The 17,647-nt window shown below is 38.8% G+C and overlaps 2 protein-coding genes across 4 annotated transcripts in view; both read right to left on the minus strand.

Annotated features, from left to right (window-relative positions):
* Positions 1-13,288: 13,288 nt before the first annotated feature.
* On the minus strand, positions 13,289-13,957 carry LOC135094418 (uncharacterized). Its single transcript, XM_063994494.1, has one exon. It carries the CDS (start codon positions 13,955-13,957, stop codon positions 13,289-13,291), a length of 669 nt encoding a protein of 222 aa, XP_063850564.1.
* Positions 13,958-14,796: 839 nt separating this feature from the next.
* The window catches only part of LOC135094348 (mucin-2-like), a 55,270-nt gene continuing 52,419 nt past the window's right edge, over positions 14,797-17,647 (minus strand). For all 3 annotated transcript variants that reach the window (XM_063994382.1, XM_063994380.1, XM_063994381.1), the window contains one exon: positions 14,797-14,937. In XM_063994382.1, coding sequence (XP_063850452.1) covers positions 14,845-14,937 — 93 coding nt within the window. In that variant the 3' untranslated portion in view covers positions 14,797-14,844. The remainder of the gene's footprint in view (positions 14,938-17,647) is intronic.

Raw genomic sequence — 17,647 nt, forward strand, 5'->3', positions numbered from 1 at the left:
GCTGGCTAAAGAGTTCTTACCACTTGGGCGGGTGGGAAGATGTGGTTGCCACCTTTAAGATGGGGGGAGATAACTGTAACTTTCCGCCCATTGACATATGTCCATGTGCAGGTGCGCAACTCTGATACTGCACTGGCCTCTCTCTGGATGGGTCACTTACGTCTCACTCATGGTTACCTCATGTCACGGGAAACCCAACCATTCTGTGATGACTGTTTAGTTCTCCTTACAGTGCGACACCTTCTAGTGGAGTGTCCTAGTCTGGTGGAGCTGCGGGAGCGATATCTTTTCCGCTGTCACGATGAGGATGTGACCTTAAAGATGTTGCTGATAGTTGGAGAGAGAGCTCTCTTCCCGGTATATAAGGTTTTCATGTTTGTGGAGAAGGCTGGTCTTTTAAACAAATTATAGGTTACCTTTTAAATGCTCTTCTATTTATTTTTAAAAGTAATATAATACTGGACAAAACCTTATTTTTGCACTTGGAAAACATGGAGGCAAGTGAGGAAGATAAACAACGAACAATGCTTGGTCTTGTGGCCTTGGTCAGTGGGGTCATTGTCTTGGGCACGTAACGAACAACGACAGATACCTGGGTCAGTGGGGTCAGTGTCTTGGGCACATAACAAACAACGCCAAGTATCTGGGCTAGTGGGGTCAGTGTCTTGGGTACGGAATGAAGAACGCTAGACATTGGTCTGGGTCAGTGGTGTCAGTACTTCACTTTAAATGAAATAAAATTAAATTAAATTAAGTAACTGAAATATTACTTTACCAACTCTCATTTTTATCACTTAAGTTTATTTTCCTAAGGCTCTTCCCATTTCCTTTTTCATGATATTTTTTTTTAGTGGGCTTTTAAAATTTTTACCTTACTTATAATTTTGTTTTTAATACCGGGATTTTAATAACTGCAATCTTTGTCGCTTTTAAAGGTTTGTAGCGGCGCCATATGACCGGGATGTTGCTGCGCATCTCTCTCTCTCTCTCTCTCTCTCTCTCTCTCTCTCTCTCTCTCTCTCTCTCTCTCTCTCTCTCTCTCTCTCTCTCTCTCTCTTTACTACTACTACTACTAATACTGCTGCTGCTGCTGCTGCTACTGTTAAATGTGTTTCAATCACTATATGCTTGAGATAGAGATAGAGAGAGAGAGAGAGAGAGAGAGAGAGAGAGAGAGAGAGAGAGAGAGAGAGAGAGAGAGAGAGAGAGAGAGAGAGAAAGAATAATAATAATAATAATATTAATAATAATAATAATAATAATAATAATAATAATAATAATAATAATAATAATGATATTATTATTATTATTATTATTATTATTATTATTATTATTATTATTATTATTATTATTATTATTGACTATGTTTCAATCTGTAGAACATCACCATTCCTCTATTTAACCTCATCACCTTTTCTTCCCAAAATGACAGGTGTCTGAGGCAGCTGACTCTGTTTCCTGCTACGTTCACTATCCTCATTCTCAATGCAAAACTAAATGTTGCATATATGCGCGAAATGACTTATCCTGCTTTGTATATATATATATATATATATATATATATATATATATATATATATATATATATATATATATATATATATATATATATATATATATATATATATTCCTCATGACCTACAGCAATTGGTGCAACACCCTACTGGTATTCCTGACCGTCTTGGAGATACGCCCAACATTCTTGACCTTTTCCTGACCTCTAATCCTTCTGCTTATGCTGTCACCCTTTCTTCTCCGCTGGGCTCCTCCGATCACAATCCCATATCTTTATCTTGTCCTATCGCTCCAATCCCTCCTCAGGATCCCCCTAAGCGAAGGTGCCTCTGGCGTTTTGCCTCTGCTAGTTGGGGGGGACCTGAGGAGGTAGTTTGCTGATTTTCCTTGGAATGACTACTGCTTCCGTGTCAGAGACCCGTCTTTGTGTGCTGAGCGCATAACAGAGGTGATAGTGTCTGGCATGGAGGCGTACATTCCTCACTCTTTTTCTCGTCCTAAACCTTCTAAACCTTGGTTTAACACAGCTTGTTCTCGTGCTATACATGATAGAGAGGTGGCCCACAAAAGATACTTAAGCCTTCCATCACCAGAATCTCATGCACTTTATATTTCTGCCCGGAACCATGCCAAGTCTGTTCTCCAACTAGCCAAAAACTCCTTCATTAACAGAAAATGTCAAAACCTTTCAAGATCGTGATTTCTAGCATCTAGCCAAAAATATCTTCAATAACTTTGCGTCTTCTTCTTTCCCTCCTCTATTTCAACCAGATGGCACCACTGCTATCACATCTATTTCTAAAGCTGAACTCTTCGGTCAAACCTTTGCTAAAAAGGGCTTGTTCTGGGCTTGTTCCTCCACCCTCTGACTACTTCATGCCACGTATTAAAATTCTTCGCAATGATGTTGTCCATGCTCTCGCTGGCCTAAACCCTCGGAAGGCTTATGGTCCTGATGGGGTCCCTCCTATTGTTCTCCGAAACTGTGTCTCCGTGCTTGCACCTTGCCTAGTCAAACTCTTTCAGCTCTGTCTGTCAACATCTACCTTTCCTTCTTGCTGGAAGTTTGCCTACATTCATCCTGTTCCTAAAAAGGGTGACCGTTCTAATCCCTCAAACTACCGTCCTATTACTTTAATTTCCTGCCTATCTAAAGTTTTTGAATCTATCCTCAACAGGAAGATTCTTAAACATCTATCACTTCACAACCTTCTATCTGATCGCCAGTATGGGTGGCCAAGTGATGATGTACTGGTAATCTTCTGGCTTTCCTTACTGAGTCTTGGTCATCCTCTTTTAGAGATTTTGGTGAAACTTTTGCTGTTGCCTTGGACATATCAAAAGCTTTTGATAGAGTCTGGCACAAAGCTTTGATTTCCAAACTACCCTCCTACGGTTTCTATCCTTCTCTCTGTAACTTCATCTCAAGTTTCCTTTCTGACCGTTCTATTGCTGCTGTGGTAGACGGTCACTGTTCTCCTAAATCTATTAACAGTGGTGTTCCTCAGGGTTCCGTCCTGTCACCCACTCTCTTCTTATTATTCATTAATGATCTTCTAAACCAAACTTCTTGTCCTATCCACTCCTACGCTGATGATACCATCCTGCACTTTTCCACGTCTTTTCATAGACGTCCAACCCTTCAGGAGGTAAACATATCACGCAGGGAAGCCACAGAACGCCTGACTTCTGATCTTTCTAAAATTTCTGATTGGGGCAGAGCAAACTTGGTATTGTTCAATGCCTCAAAAACTCAAATCCTCCATCTATCAACTCGACACAACCTTCCAGACAACTATCCCCTCTTTTTCAATGACACTCAACTGTCCCCCTCTTCTACACTGAACATCCTCGGTCTGTCCTTTACTTATAATCTGAACTGGAAACTTCACATCTCATCTCTAGCTAAAACAGCTTCTATGAAGTTAGGTGTTCTGAGACGTCTCCGCCAGTTTTTCTCACCCCCCCAGCTGCTAACTCTGTACAAGGGCCTTATCCGTCCATGTATGGAGTATGCTTCACATGTCTGGGGGGGTTCCACTCATACTGCTCTTTTAGACAGGGTGGAATCAAAAGCTTTTCGTCTCATCAACTCCTCTTCTATAACTCTCCTCTAACTGACTGTCTTCAACCTCTCTCCCACCGCCGCAATGTTGCATATCTAGCTGTCTTCTACCGCTATTTTCATGCTAACTGCTCTTCTGATCTTGCTAACTGCATGCCTCCCTTGCTTCCGCGGCCTCGCTGCACAAGACCTTTCTCTCACCCCTATTCTGTCCACCTCTCTAACGCAAGAGTTAACCAGTATTCTCAATCATTCATCCCTTTCTCTGGTAAACTCTGGAACTCCCTGCCTGCTTCTGTATTTCCACCTTCCTATGACTTGAATTCCTTCAAGAGGGAGGTTTCAAGACACTTATTCATCAATTTTTGACCACTGCTTTGACCCTTTTATGGGACTGGCATTTCAGTGGGCATTTTTTTATTAGATTTTTGTTGCCCTTGGCCAGTGTCCTTCCTACATAAAAAAAAATAATTATATATATATATATATATATATATATATATATATATATATATATATATATATATATATATATATATATATATATATTGTATATATATATATATATATATATATATATATATATATATATATATATATATATATATATATATATATATATATATATATATATATATATATATATATATATATATATATATATATATATATATATATATATATATATATATATATATATATATATATATATATATATATATATATATATATATATATATATATATATATATATATATATATATATATATATATATACAGTGTGTCCCATAAGTTTCATACATATGGTATCACGAATGCCATTACAAGCATAAATCCAGATGTGCCTGAACGTCTTCTTCAGCAGTGGAAGACACGCAGTGAAATGTGTTTTCAGTCATATAGAGCATATTATATAAAAGAAAATTTTTTTTTTCTGTAATTCTATAATTTCTTATAATTTTTGCTATATATGGAAACTTATGGGACACTCTGTGTGTGTGTGTGTATATATATATATATATATATATATATATATATATATATATATATATATATATATATATATATATATATATATATATATATATATATATATATATATATATATATATAATTATACATTATGCATTCGACATGCGTTGTGTTCATATATTCATCCCACGTGTGCCCATGGCCAGCCTGCGTGGTCTAATTTTAACCCCTCTCCTTCTCTCCCTCTCAAGGGAATTACTCCTTCCTTTCATTCCTTAGGAAAAACACCTGCTTTCCTTTCTCAGTCCTTCTCCCTGCTCATTGACGAAAATAACGAACGCTGCCATTGGTCAATTTATCCTATTTCCTGGCATCTCCTTGGTCATTTCTTCATCCCAAAAGTCTGGATCGTGATCCATTTCTCTGACATAAATAAAGTCCGCATGCATAGGTAGAGAAAGTCCGAGAGAATCTTCTAAGAGGGTCAGTCTTGTCTTGAGTTAGTTTCCTCAGTTCATCATCAGTTCACAAGCAGTACAGCTCATATCAGTTCAGAGAGAGGGCGCATGATCAGTCGTCACGTCTGTAATCAACTGTTTCTTATCACGTGTGTACATTCTTTCCATTATTAAATCAAGAAGAACTTTTATTAAAAAGTGTCTTTTACTTCCACACATCAACAATATCAAACCACCATCTACGGCCTTCACGCTACCAAGAATACCAAGCATCATCTCAACAGAGGCGGTATCTCATCTAAACTAAAACAGTGGTGACAGCAAACATCTGGAGCAGTAGTGAAAGTGGTGTTGTGCGATCGGTGAAGATACATGAACTCTCTACTCTCTCATATATCTCGTAAACGCTGGGACACGAATATCACGCCTCATCGCAGGCAAGTTGCGAGGGATTATTTCTTTCCATGCTCAAATCCTGGGTCACCATACACCCACATGGCCGCGCCCTGCTCATCTCCACGCACCTGCCTCGTCCCTGTGGCCACACCCTGTCGCTACCAGTTTCTGCTCACGCCACTCCTATTCGCTAATCGCCGTTCCTGCTTCTCTCCTGAGGTGTTGGTGTCCCTTGGTTGCTTCCCCGAGCCACTCCAGTGCTCGCGGTAAATTATCGCCAGCCGTCACCACCTTGTCACTTCCCGGACTCGTCCAAGGTCATCTCCGCACATCTGCTCCCAGCCGTGTTCCTCCAGTCATGTGCTGTCACTTCCTCGCCAAAATTTAAATGTCTAATCTGGTTCAGATTATTCTTGTTTTTCCACTCTTCCTTCTTCTGCTATTAAGTGATGCCTATCTGTCTATCTAACTCTCTATCTGTGTCTGTCTGTCTGTCTGCCTGCCTATCCGTCTCCTGCTGTCTGTCTGTCTGCCTATCTGTGTTTATATCATTCCCTTCTGTCTTTCATTATTATCTGTTTTCGTCTGTATTCTCATGTTGTGTGCTATTCTGAGTTATATTGTGTGCTTTTCTGTGTTATCATATTGTGTGCTGTTCTGTGTGTTTTATATTTCTTTGCCTATTAATCCTTGATTATCTGTGCGCTTCGCGTCGCTCATGCACACTCACAGTCTGCGCTATCTCCTTCTTTAACTGCCACAGTGTTTACTGAAACCACCGCTACTCCTCATAGCACCTTCATACACGAATTTCATCACCTTCCTAATTTTTCTGATGCTGGTACAGAAAATGTTCATCAGTATATTCAGAGAACTGAGGAGGAATACACTTAACGTTCAGCCACATCTGGTAAGGAAAAATATCCATTTTAAAATCAAGTATCTGTCACGAGCCTTCGAGTCTCGCTGGCATGTTGGTGAAATCAGACAAATTTGCTTCTTTCACTACCTCTGATAACTTCACCACTCACCTCAGAGATAATTTCCAGAGTCATTCCAAGCTTGGAGCCATCCATTCTCTTCTCAGACTCTCCAAATCTATCTCACAGCACGTCCGCTCACACAGTAATCCTTACCAGGCAGAAAATATTGCTTCTTCTCTAATTGATCGCTCAACTCCATGACTCAAAGTGGTTTACTGATGGCTCACTGTCAAAAGATGAGTTAAAAAGACTCACAGCTTATATCTTGTTCACCTTCTTTCTTGATGTTCCCAATTTCCAGGTCGCAATTGACATCGAATTCCACAAATCGGATTACATATATGATGTCTGCAAAGTCATTTCTGACAAGCGTGCATCCCAGTCAGACTACGGTGTAAACCTTTGTAAACACATTTTGCTAGCAGTTCCGTTAACGCTTTCTGAATGTGCTTTATATGTTGTAAACGCTACGGTTAAGTCTGCTGTATCAGGCCAACTGTGTCTCGTATCACGTGTGTACATTCTCTCCATTATTAAATCAAGAAGAACTATTTATTAAATTGTCTTTTACTACCACACATCAACAATATCAAACTACCACCCACGATCTCCACGCTACCAACAATACCAAGCTCACTACCCGGTCCTCCACACTACCACCACACCAAGCTCCTCATCTGATCCAGCGGTGGCAAACATCATCTCAACAGAGGCGGCAAGTATCTCATCTAAACTAGAACAGTGGTGGCAATGGGAGGCCAAGACACTTTCACTACCATTCACATCGAAACAGTGGTGAGCACTCTTCAATCAGAACATATATATATATATATATATATATATATATATATATATATATATATATATATATATATATATATATATATATATATATATATATATATATATATACACACACACACACACACACACACACACACACACACACACACACACACACACACACACACACATTCCTGTTAATAAAGTAAACATACAAACAGATTCCACACTTGGGTGTGACACTGAAGTAAAATAAATCTAGTACTCGAACACTAGAACTGATTCAAGTGTATTTATAAAACAGATATACATACCTCATTGGCCTCACGGCATAGTCGCTTCACTCACAGCTTGTGGGTAATAGCTTCTCAACCTTCAATATGTCGATAGAGTCACACATTAATTCAACAGTGATACAAGACAAGGTGCGTACTTCTGTTAGGCAAACCAGTGACTGTCTATGCAAGTGTGTGGGATGTAGTAGCAGGTATTATAAGTGAAGCACAACTGATGCACGGTGACGGCCAGGCATCATGACAACATACACCACGTCAACACCAAAAACAAAACATAACATACGAAACGCAGCACCCCCCCCTCCCTAACACACACACACACATGCGCACACACATACACACACTGTTGTTTGTGGTGCATTCCCACTCTCAGCGTTTATATGTAAGATGATTTACAGGAAACAATCAGCATCACTGTTCTTCACTAGAAAGTATCGTTATAAGTACATGGACAGATTTATTCATTGTGCTGTCGTTTATACCTTGATGATTAGCAGGTTGCCGGTCGTATAAAAATTGCAGAGATGACAAAAAATTCTTAAAATTTCTCTGCGACTTAAAATAAAAATAAAAAGGTAACCAACTGTCAGGCTATGATGTGCAGTATGTGGCAAACTGGCAAGCTATGATGTGCAGTATGTGGTAGACTGTCAGACTGTGATATGCTAGGTGTGTACCACTTACATAGTCTTCTGTTATATAATGTATACGCATGTTATACTCACAACCGCGTGAACCGCCACGTGGACACGTCCTGGGGTGTGTCACTCCTATGGGGAAACAATTCGATTCCCACCTTTCTCCTCAACCATGTGAGAAATGATTAAGTATGAATGGTGGGTCCAAGGTCCAAGAGAAGCAATAAGTAACTTTACCCTTCAGAGGCGAACGATGTCTGTATTCTCTCTACATCAAAATAAACGACCAAGCTTCAAGATGCGACTCCTTCACCCCATAATATCCCCCTCCTGTAGGAGGCAGGATGGGAGGTCGACGTACCATCCCGGTACATAAGTGGTACCAGCGATGGGATGGTATAGGTCTTGCAGGATGTGACAGGATCCTGACAGGATCACGTCTTGCAGACGTGGCAGGATCCTGACAGGATGTGTGGCAGGTTGTGGTGTGCTATGTGTGGCATGACAACGATGAAGCTCTCCCACCGACTATCTTTACACATCACGTCAGGATCCACAAAAAAAAAAAAAAAAAAAATTATATATATATATATATATATATATATATATATATATATATATATATATATATATATATATATATATATATATATATATATATATATATATATATATATATATATATATATATATATAAAAAAGAGGCAGTAGGCACCTACCGAAACGATAATTACTCCCAGTGAGGTCTAGAATACTGGATCCGGGGGGTCTGTGAACTTATCATTAAAACCAGATGTGACGTCATTGAACGTCACATTAAAGTCAACTTTCATCCTCCACACAAAACTACAAGCACAAGTGGAGGAGGCAGTAGACACCTGCCAAAACGATAATTACTCCCAGTGAGGTCTAAAGCACTGTTCAGGGGGTGCTGTGAACTTATCATTAAACCCAGCTGTGACCTCACTGAACGTTTCCCTTTGTGTCTCACAACACAAGGGGGCAGTCACAGCCTGCCCTCTAAAGACAACTCTCTTCCTCCACACAAAACTACAAGCACCTAATAACACACACACCCTTCACTCAAAAATTTTAAAATCATGGCGACTCCTACACCAGCCTCGTAGTCCCCATCTGGGGAGGGGACCATAAATGTCCCCAGGTCGGACTGCCTTTCTGTCGACGACCCTAAGTGTCTTGACACCCCCCTCAACTTTTTCTTCATTAACTTCTGCAACATTCGCGGTCTAAAATCTAATTTTCAATCTGTAGAACACCACCTCTACTCTTCTAAACCTCATTTTCTCACTGAAACTCCTCACTGAAATTCAGGTGTCTGAGGCAACTGACAGTAGCCCCTTTTCTGTTCCCTTCTACTTTCTCTATCCTCATTTTCGATCCAAAGCTGGATGCTGCGTTTATGTGCGCAATGACTTAACCTGCTCTCGTGCCCACGCTCTTGAATCTTCCGAGTTTTCCACCATCTGGCTACGACTACAGAGTCATTCTCATACTAAATTTATTTGTGCTGTATACCTCTCTCCTAACTTCTCTGACTATAAGAAATTCTTTGACTACTTAACTTCCAAAGTGGAGCACATTCTGACCCTCTTCCCTTTTGCAGAGATCTCCATTCTTGGAGACTTCAATGTTCACCACCAGCTTTGGCTTTCCTCTCCCTTTACTGACCATCCTGGTGAACTAGCCTACAACTTTGCTATCCTCCATGACCTAGAGCAATTGGTGCAACACCCTACTCGTATTCTAATTCTCGTACTCTAATCCTTCTGCTTATCCTGTCACCCTTTCTTCTCCGTTGGGCTCCTCCGATCACAATCTCATCTTTATCTTGTCCTATCACTCCAATCCCTCCTCAGGATCCCCCTAAGCGAAGGTGCCTCTGGCGTTTTGCCTCTGCTAGTTGGGGGGACCTGAGGAGGTATTATGCTGATTTTCCTTGGAATGACTACTGCTTCCGTGTCAGAGACCCGTCTTTGTGTGCTGAGCGCATAACAGAGGTGATAGTGTCTGGCATGGAGGCGTACATTCCTCGCTCTTTTTCTCGACCTAAACCTTCCAAACCTTGGTTTAACACAGCTTGTTCTCGTGCTATACATGATAGAGAGGTGGCCCACAAAAGGTACTTAAGCCTGCCATCACCAGAATCTCATGCACTTTATATTTCTGCCTGGAACCATGCCAAGTCTGTTCTCCAACTAGCCAAAAATTCCTTCATTAATAGAAAGTGTCAAAATCTTTCAAGATCTAACGCCCCTCGTGACTTCTGGCATCTAGCCAAAAATATTTCCAATAACTTTGTTTCTTCTTCTTTCCCTCCTTTATTTCAACCTGATGGCACCAATGATATCACATCTATCTCTAAAGCTCAACTCTTCGCTCAAACCTTTGCTCAAAGCTCTACCTTGGACGATTCAGGGCTTGTTCCTTCCTCTCCTCTACCCTCTGACTACTTCATGCTACCTATTAAAATTATTCGCAATGATGTTTTTCTATGCCCTCAATGGCCTAAACCCTCGGAAGGCTTATGGACCTATTGTTCTCCGAAACTGTGCCTCCGTGCTTGCACCTTTCTAGTCAAACTCTTTCAACTTTGTCAACATCTACCTTTCCTTCTTGCTGGAAGTTTGCCTACATTTAGCCTGTTCCTCAACAGGAAGATTCTTAAACATATATTATTTCACAACCTTCAATGTGATCACCAGTATAGGTTCCGTCAAGGCCACTCTACTGGTGATCTGGCTTTTCTTACCCTTGGTCATCCTCTTTTAGAGATTTTGGTGAAACTATGCTGTTGCCTTGGATATATCAAAAGCTTTTGATAGAGTCTGGCACAAAGCTTTGATTTCCAAACTACCCTCCTACGGCTTCTATCCTTCTCTCTGTAACTTCATCTCAAGTTTCTTTTCTGACCGTTCTATTGCTGCTGTGGTAGATGGTCACTGACCTTCTCCTAAATCCATTAACAGTGGTGTTCCTCAGGGTTCTGTCCTATCACCCACTCTCTTATTATTCATTAATGACCTTTAAACCAAATTTCTTGTCCTATCCACTCTTACGCTGATGATATCACCTGCACTTTTCCACGTCTTTTCATAGATGTCCAACCCTTCAGGAAGAAAAGAATTCACGCAGGGAAGCTACAGAACGCTTGACTTCTGATCTCTCTAAAATTTCTGATTGGGGCCGAGCAAATTTGGTATTGTTCAGTGCCTCAAAAACTCAATTCCTCCATCTATCAACTCGACACAACCCTCCAGACAACTATCCCCTCTTCTTCAGTGACACTCAATTGTTCCCCTCTTCTACACTGAACATCCTTAGTCTGTCCTTTACTTATAATCTGAACTGGAAACTTCACATCTCATCTCTAGCTAAAACAGCTTCTATTAAGTTAGGTGTTCTGAGACGTCTCCGCCACTTTTTCTCACCCCCTCAGCTACTAACTCTGTACAAGGGCCTTATCTGTCCATGTATGAAGTATGCTTCACATGTCTTTTTTTTTTTTATGTAGGAAGGACATTGCCCAAGGGCAACAAAAATCCAATAAAAAAATATGCCCACTGAAATGCCAGTCCCATAAAAGCGTCAAAGCAGTGGTCAAAAATTGATGAATAAGTGTCTTGAAACCTCCCTCTTGAAGGAATTCAAGTCATGGAAAGGTGGAAATACAGAAGCAGGCAGGGAGTTTCAGAGTTTATCAGAGAAAGGTAGGAATGATTGAGAATACTGGTTAACTCTTGCGTTAGAGAGGTGGACAGAATAGGGGTGAGAGAAAGAAGAAAGTCTTGTGCAGCGAGGCCGCGGAAGGAGGGGAGGCATGCAGTTAGCAAGATCAGAAGAGCAGTTAGCATGAAAATAGCGGTAGAAGACAGCTAGATATGCAACATTGCGGCAGTGAGAGAGAGGCTGAAGACAGTCAGTTAGAGGAGAGGAGTTGATGAGACGAAAAACTTTTGATTCCACCCTGTCTAGAAGAGCAGTATGAGTGGAACCCCTCCTCGCGTCTGTGTGTTGGTAAACCTTAGGGAATGTTAGAAAAAAAAAAAAAAAAGGAAAAAAAAACCATGATACTTCACAAAAAACAGTTGAATAGGGAAAGAAGCATATTCACCTGTGCAACTTTAATGTGGTCTGATGTGGCAAAAAATAGGTATAATTATTAGATCGAATTAAAATCATTAGTCAATATTAACTTTTTTTTTTTTTTCATTTGAATAAGATAATATCCATAAACAGAACTGGTACTAAGAATTTCTCAACAGTAATATCAAAATAATAGTAATAATAATAATAATAATAATAATAATAATAATAATAATAATAATAATAGTAGTAGTAGTAGTAGCAGTAGTGGTAATTATTATCATAATTTTTATTATTATTATTATTATTATTATTATTATTATTATTATTATTATTATTATTATACATTTATTATTATTATTATTATTATTATTATTATTATTATTATTATTATTATTATTATTATTATTATTATTATTACGATACATGTAGCAGTAATAGTAGTAGTAGCAGCATTAGCAGCAGCACCAGCGGCATTTAGTGTTTGTTGCTGCTGCTGTTGTTGTTGTTGTTGTTATTGGTGGTGGTGGTGGTGGTGGTGGTGATGGTGGTGGTGGTGGTGGTGGTGGTGGTGCCGTTGATGTTGTGTACTAACATTATTCCTGCTATCATCTTAATAATTTAACAACTTGTATTAATATATTAATTGTAGTAAGATTATCATTAAGAATTATTGAAACAGACCGACGATAACTACTTACGAAAATCAAATATCTAATTCGTAATCAGCCATGTCACTTCCTTAGAATGTTTACGTTATAAAGTAATTAATAGTCACAGTATTGTAACCTATAACTAATATTTATAGCATCAGTCATTGCAAAATTCTGTTACTTTTTTTTTCCATTGGTAATTATTAGTCGCAGTCGCATTTAATTGTATATATATATATATATATATATATATATATATATATATATATATATATATATATATATATATATATATATATATATATATATATATATATATATATATATACAGTGCTCGTCATAAACATTGTCGCCGGAGAAAACGGTATCCGTTTGAAGGATCAAAACGCGCGCGCTTTTCTTGGCGGGCATCAGGTGCTTTAAATTTAATTCCCCTGATTCATTGTGGTGTTCTTGGGTAACACCACGAGGCTCCCCACCCCATGGTAGGAAAAGCATCCCCATACCATCAACGAATCAGGGAACCTGACGGCAGGAGCAGTGTAGCGGGGGTCAAGAGGATCGCTGCCTGGGCGCCGGTACACGCGACCTTGACTGCTGGCTGTCACTATGAATCTTGACTCGTCGCTCCACAGCACGCCACGCCACTGCTCGATAGTCCAGTCCTTCATCCTGTCACAAAATGCAAGTCTCTTCTCTTGCTGGGCTACAGAAACCACAGGCTTGGGGCGCGCTGCATAACTCAGGTACTGGAGGTCGTCGTGGATACGGCGCGATAATGTCCTCACAGACACATTACTCAGCAATCCAAAGTTGTCTTCCCTTATTTTTCTGGCTGATACTCGTGGATTGCGTTCAAGTTCAAGGTGTACCACCCTCAGGGTTCGTAGGGAAGTTTTGCGGGTGTTTCCTGGTGGTTTCCTCTTCGCGGGTATTTTGTTGCCGCCCATTTCAGCCATGCGCCTCACGTATCGTTGAACTTGACGGACACTGACACCCGTCTGGTCAGAGATAGCCCGTGTGGAGTGCCCAGCCTTGTGGAGAGATGAGATGGCTACGATGTCATCCCGTGACAACATCTGGTAGCGCACCATTGTGCAGGACAACAGCTAAACAGGAGAGTAACTGCAAGCCAGTGTGGGGGGGTGGCGCGGGAGGACAGCAACAAAACACCCCCCAATCAGAGTGATTGACAGGCGCCTGTCACTTCTTCCCGCCTTGGCAAGCTGCCCAACACCCCGGGTGAGGTGCCAGATGTGTGATAACTGAATTTAAAGCACCCGAGGCCCGCCAAGGAAAGCGCGCGCGTTTTGATCATTGAAACGGACACCGTGGTCTCCCGCGACAATGTTTATGGCGAGCACTGTATATGTATATATATATATATATATATATATATATATATATATATATATATATATATATATATATATATATATATATATATATATATATATATATATATATATATATATATATATATATGGTGTCCCATAAGTTTCCGTACATATGGTATCATGCTATCACGAACGCCATTACAAGCATAAATCCAGATGTGTTTGAACGTGTTCTTCAGGACTGGAGGACACGCATTGAAATTTGTTATCAACACAAAGGCAGTCATGTACAGTATATTTAATAAATAAAAATGTTTTTTCTATAATTCTGTAATATCTTATGATTTTTCCTATGTAAGGAAATTTATGGGACACCATATATATATATATATATATATATATATATATATATATATATATATATATATATATATATATATATATATATATATATATATATATATATATATATATATATATATATATATATATATATATATATATATATATATATATATATATATATATATATATATATATATATATATATATATATATATAATGCAAAAAAACATACATAATTACATACATACATACATACATACATACATTGGTACATTTATTACATGATGCAAGTCTTTAACTTATACAGTGTTATCCACGATATCGCTACTTCTCTCTTCTCCCCCTGTGGAGCTTGAAACGTTTCTGTCATTCGCTTCTGGTCTATCTGGTTTCTGTGAAAAGTAAAGCAGTGTTAGATTCAATCAATTCAATGCATTCCATTGACTACTACTACTACTACTACTACTACTACTACTACTACTACTACTACTACTACTACTACTACTACTACTACTACTACTGCTACTACTACTACTACTACTGCTACTACTACTACACACACACACACACACACACACACACACACACACACACACATACACACACACACACACCTAAACACTTGAAAAGGAAGCTGGCTAAATAAATTCCAATAGGGAAAGGAAATTTAGTTTTTGAAGTGTCTTGCCACTCGTGTCTTGAAATAGTTAGTCATAGGAAAAAAAAAGTACGTCCTTTATAGTGTTTCACAAACTACTCTCATTGCCATGTTTTTTTTTTTTCTTCCACCCTCTGGTATGAAAAATAACCACATTATAATTCTATGCATTAGGTATGGTCTCACATCTCAGTCAACGGGGACAAGCGAATAGATTAGACTAAAGCTGTACTAATTGATGCCGATCTTTTGCTTCATAAACGATGGCCATGGTTATAGCTACATAAACAAAAATTAAAATCAAGAGGCCTACACAAGGTCAACTCCTGAACTCAAATGTCATCGTCATCCATAAATTTATCAAACCTCCGCTTGAAGCTCTCTAACGTTTGTGGACTCCCGCGAAATTCTGAGGGCCTGATAATGTGTGTATCTAACATCCACAAGACTTCAGCATATCATTCTTCCATGGACGGATCATCCAGAATACCCTTAATCTGGTCTACCTCATCGCCTTTTCCGGGTGCGAGTGATAGCAATGGTACTGTCTTCATGGATTCGACGTTGAAGTCTTCATATAATACACTGAATATGAGCAACGTGGACTTACCTCCGTATGTAAATTGCAAAGCGTGTAAAACAAAAACAAAAAATAAATAAATAAAAAAGCCTCGGTGTCCTTATCTGAGGAAGGGAATATGCCCAGGACCAATAGTGGTCAATGGCTCCATGGTGACTTATTAGGGTACTTGACAGTACGTCCACTGTATTTGTTGATAGACTTGAAATGAAAAATTCAGTATAAATTTTATATATCTATATCTATATCTATCTATCTATCTATCTATCTATCTATCTATCTATCTATCTATCTATCTATCTATCTATATATATATATATATATATATATATATATATATATATATATATATATATATATATATATATATATATATATATATATATATATATTGGCTCTTCATCTTATTGTTTGCCAATTTAAGAAATCTGTTGGAAAGCTCTAAGGTGTGGCTGTTAATCAATACTGAGAGTTATTTCTAACTTTATAATAAATGTTCAAGATTCACGCCGCCATACGTGACCAGGCCCTGAGTATATACTTGTACTATACGAGCCATCGTGTTGATTTGTGTCAAGTCATAAAGCAATGAGGACCATTGGGCCTGTGGCCAGTAGCCAACGAACTGCTGGGTTGATTAGTTTCATTATTTTGTCCTGTGGTATTTTACAGGGATGAACATATAATTTGACTAATTCTGTTTCCTGCTGTAAAATTCATTGATTTGAAACGAGACAGGGTTGAAGTGTGAAAAGAGTGAAATATTTCTGATCACTTATGCGTGCAGTACCATGTTGACTTAGGCAGTTTACGACACATTGTGTCACGTTATTGACTTTATCCTTTTCCAAACCTTAAATGGTCCGCATTTTTTAATATATTTGTATAGTGGTCTGTGGTCTGAAAGGAGTTGAGAACCATTGATATATAGGCATCTCTCAAAGAGAAAAGATTTCCTTTTCGTCAGGACTATCAGATCCTCCTTTTATTGCATGCAGCAACCCAATCTGCACAAATTTAGCATCGTGGCCCGTCCACAAACTTTAATCTTCTACTTTTCTTCATGTTTCTCACTTTTCTGCTCCTGTCAAACCTTTTCTTTTTCATTCATCTAACTCCTAGTTAGTTAGTTATCTACACAGATGGACTGAAGACTAATACATCATTAGGCTTTTGGTGATGTTTTATTTTTATTTTCTTATTTATTATATTTTATCTATTTATTTATTTATTTATTTTATTTTATTTTATTTTATTTATTTTTTTGTCTGTTCTTAGTGTTGCCTCTTTTTGCCGCAGAATTTACGGCCATTCTAGCTGCCCTACAGATAATTTTTACTCTCCCCAACTTTCTTTTATTGTTTTAATGGATTCATCAGTGTATATCCTGGACTGGAATCTTTTACTTCTCTCCATTAATTAATTTTATCTGTTTTAAAGTGGGCGTTCTTAATTATATGTCGTGGGCATCAAGTGGCTATTCTTGGGTTCATGGAGCGTCGGGGAACGAACGAGCAGATCTTTTATCCAAGGCAGTAGCGTCTAGTATGGTGGTGCCGTTCTCAAGGAATAGCTTCTAACGTCTGACAAACTTATTATTGACTCGACATTGGGCTCCTTCTGCCACCATGGATTGCCTTGAAAAAGGGAGACGGCTTTGTGTTGTATTTGCCTCAGCCGTACCAGGTTTTAGCATTGACACCTGATGAACACCGGAGAATAAGGCCCCTGCAAAGAGTTAGCAGCTGGGAGGTGGTAAGAAAAATAAGTGAAGACGACTCAGAACACCTAACATCATAGAGTTGAAATGTGAAGTTCATAGAGATGAAATGTGAAGTTCCCAGTTTAGATTATAAGTAAAAGA

This window comes from Scylla paramamosain, chromosome 45 (assembly GCF_035594125.1).
Source record: "Scylla paramamosain isolate STU-SP2022 chromosome 45, ASM3559412v1, whole genome shotgun sequence".
In the NCBI taxonomy this organism is placed as follows: domain Eukaryota; kingdom Metazoa; phylum Arthropoda; class Malacostraca; order Decapoda; family Portunidae; genus Scylla; species Scylla paramamosain.

Bases quoted from the DNA above. Each gene is read 5' to 3' on its own strand.
- LOC135094418 (XM_063994494.1), bottom strand. From the start codon at position 13,957: ATGGTGCGCTACCAGATGTTGTCACGGGATGACATCGTAGCCATCTCA.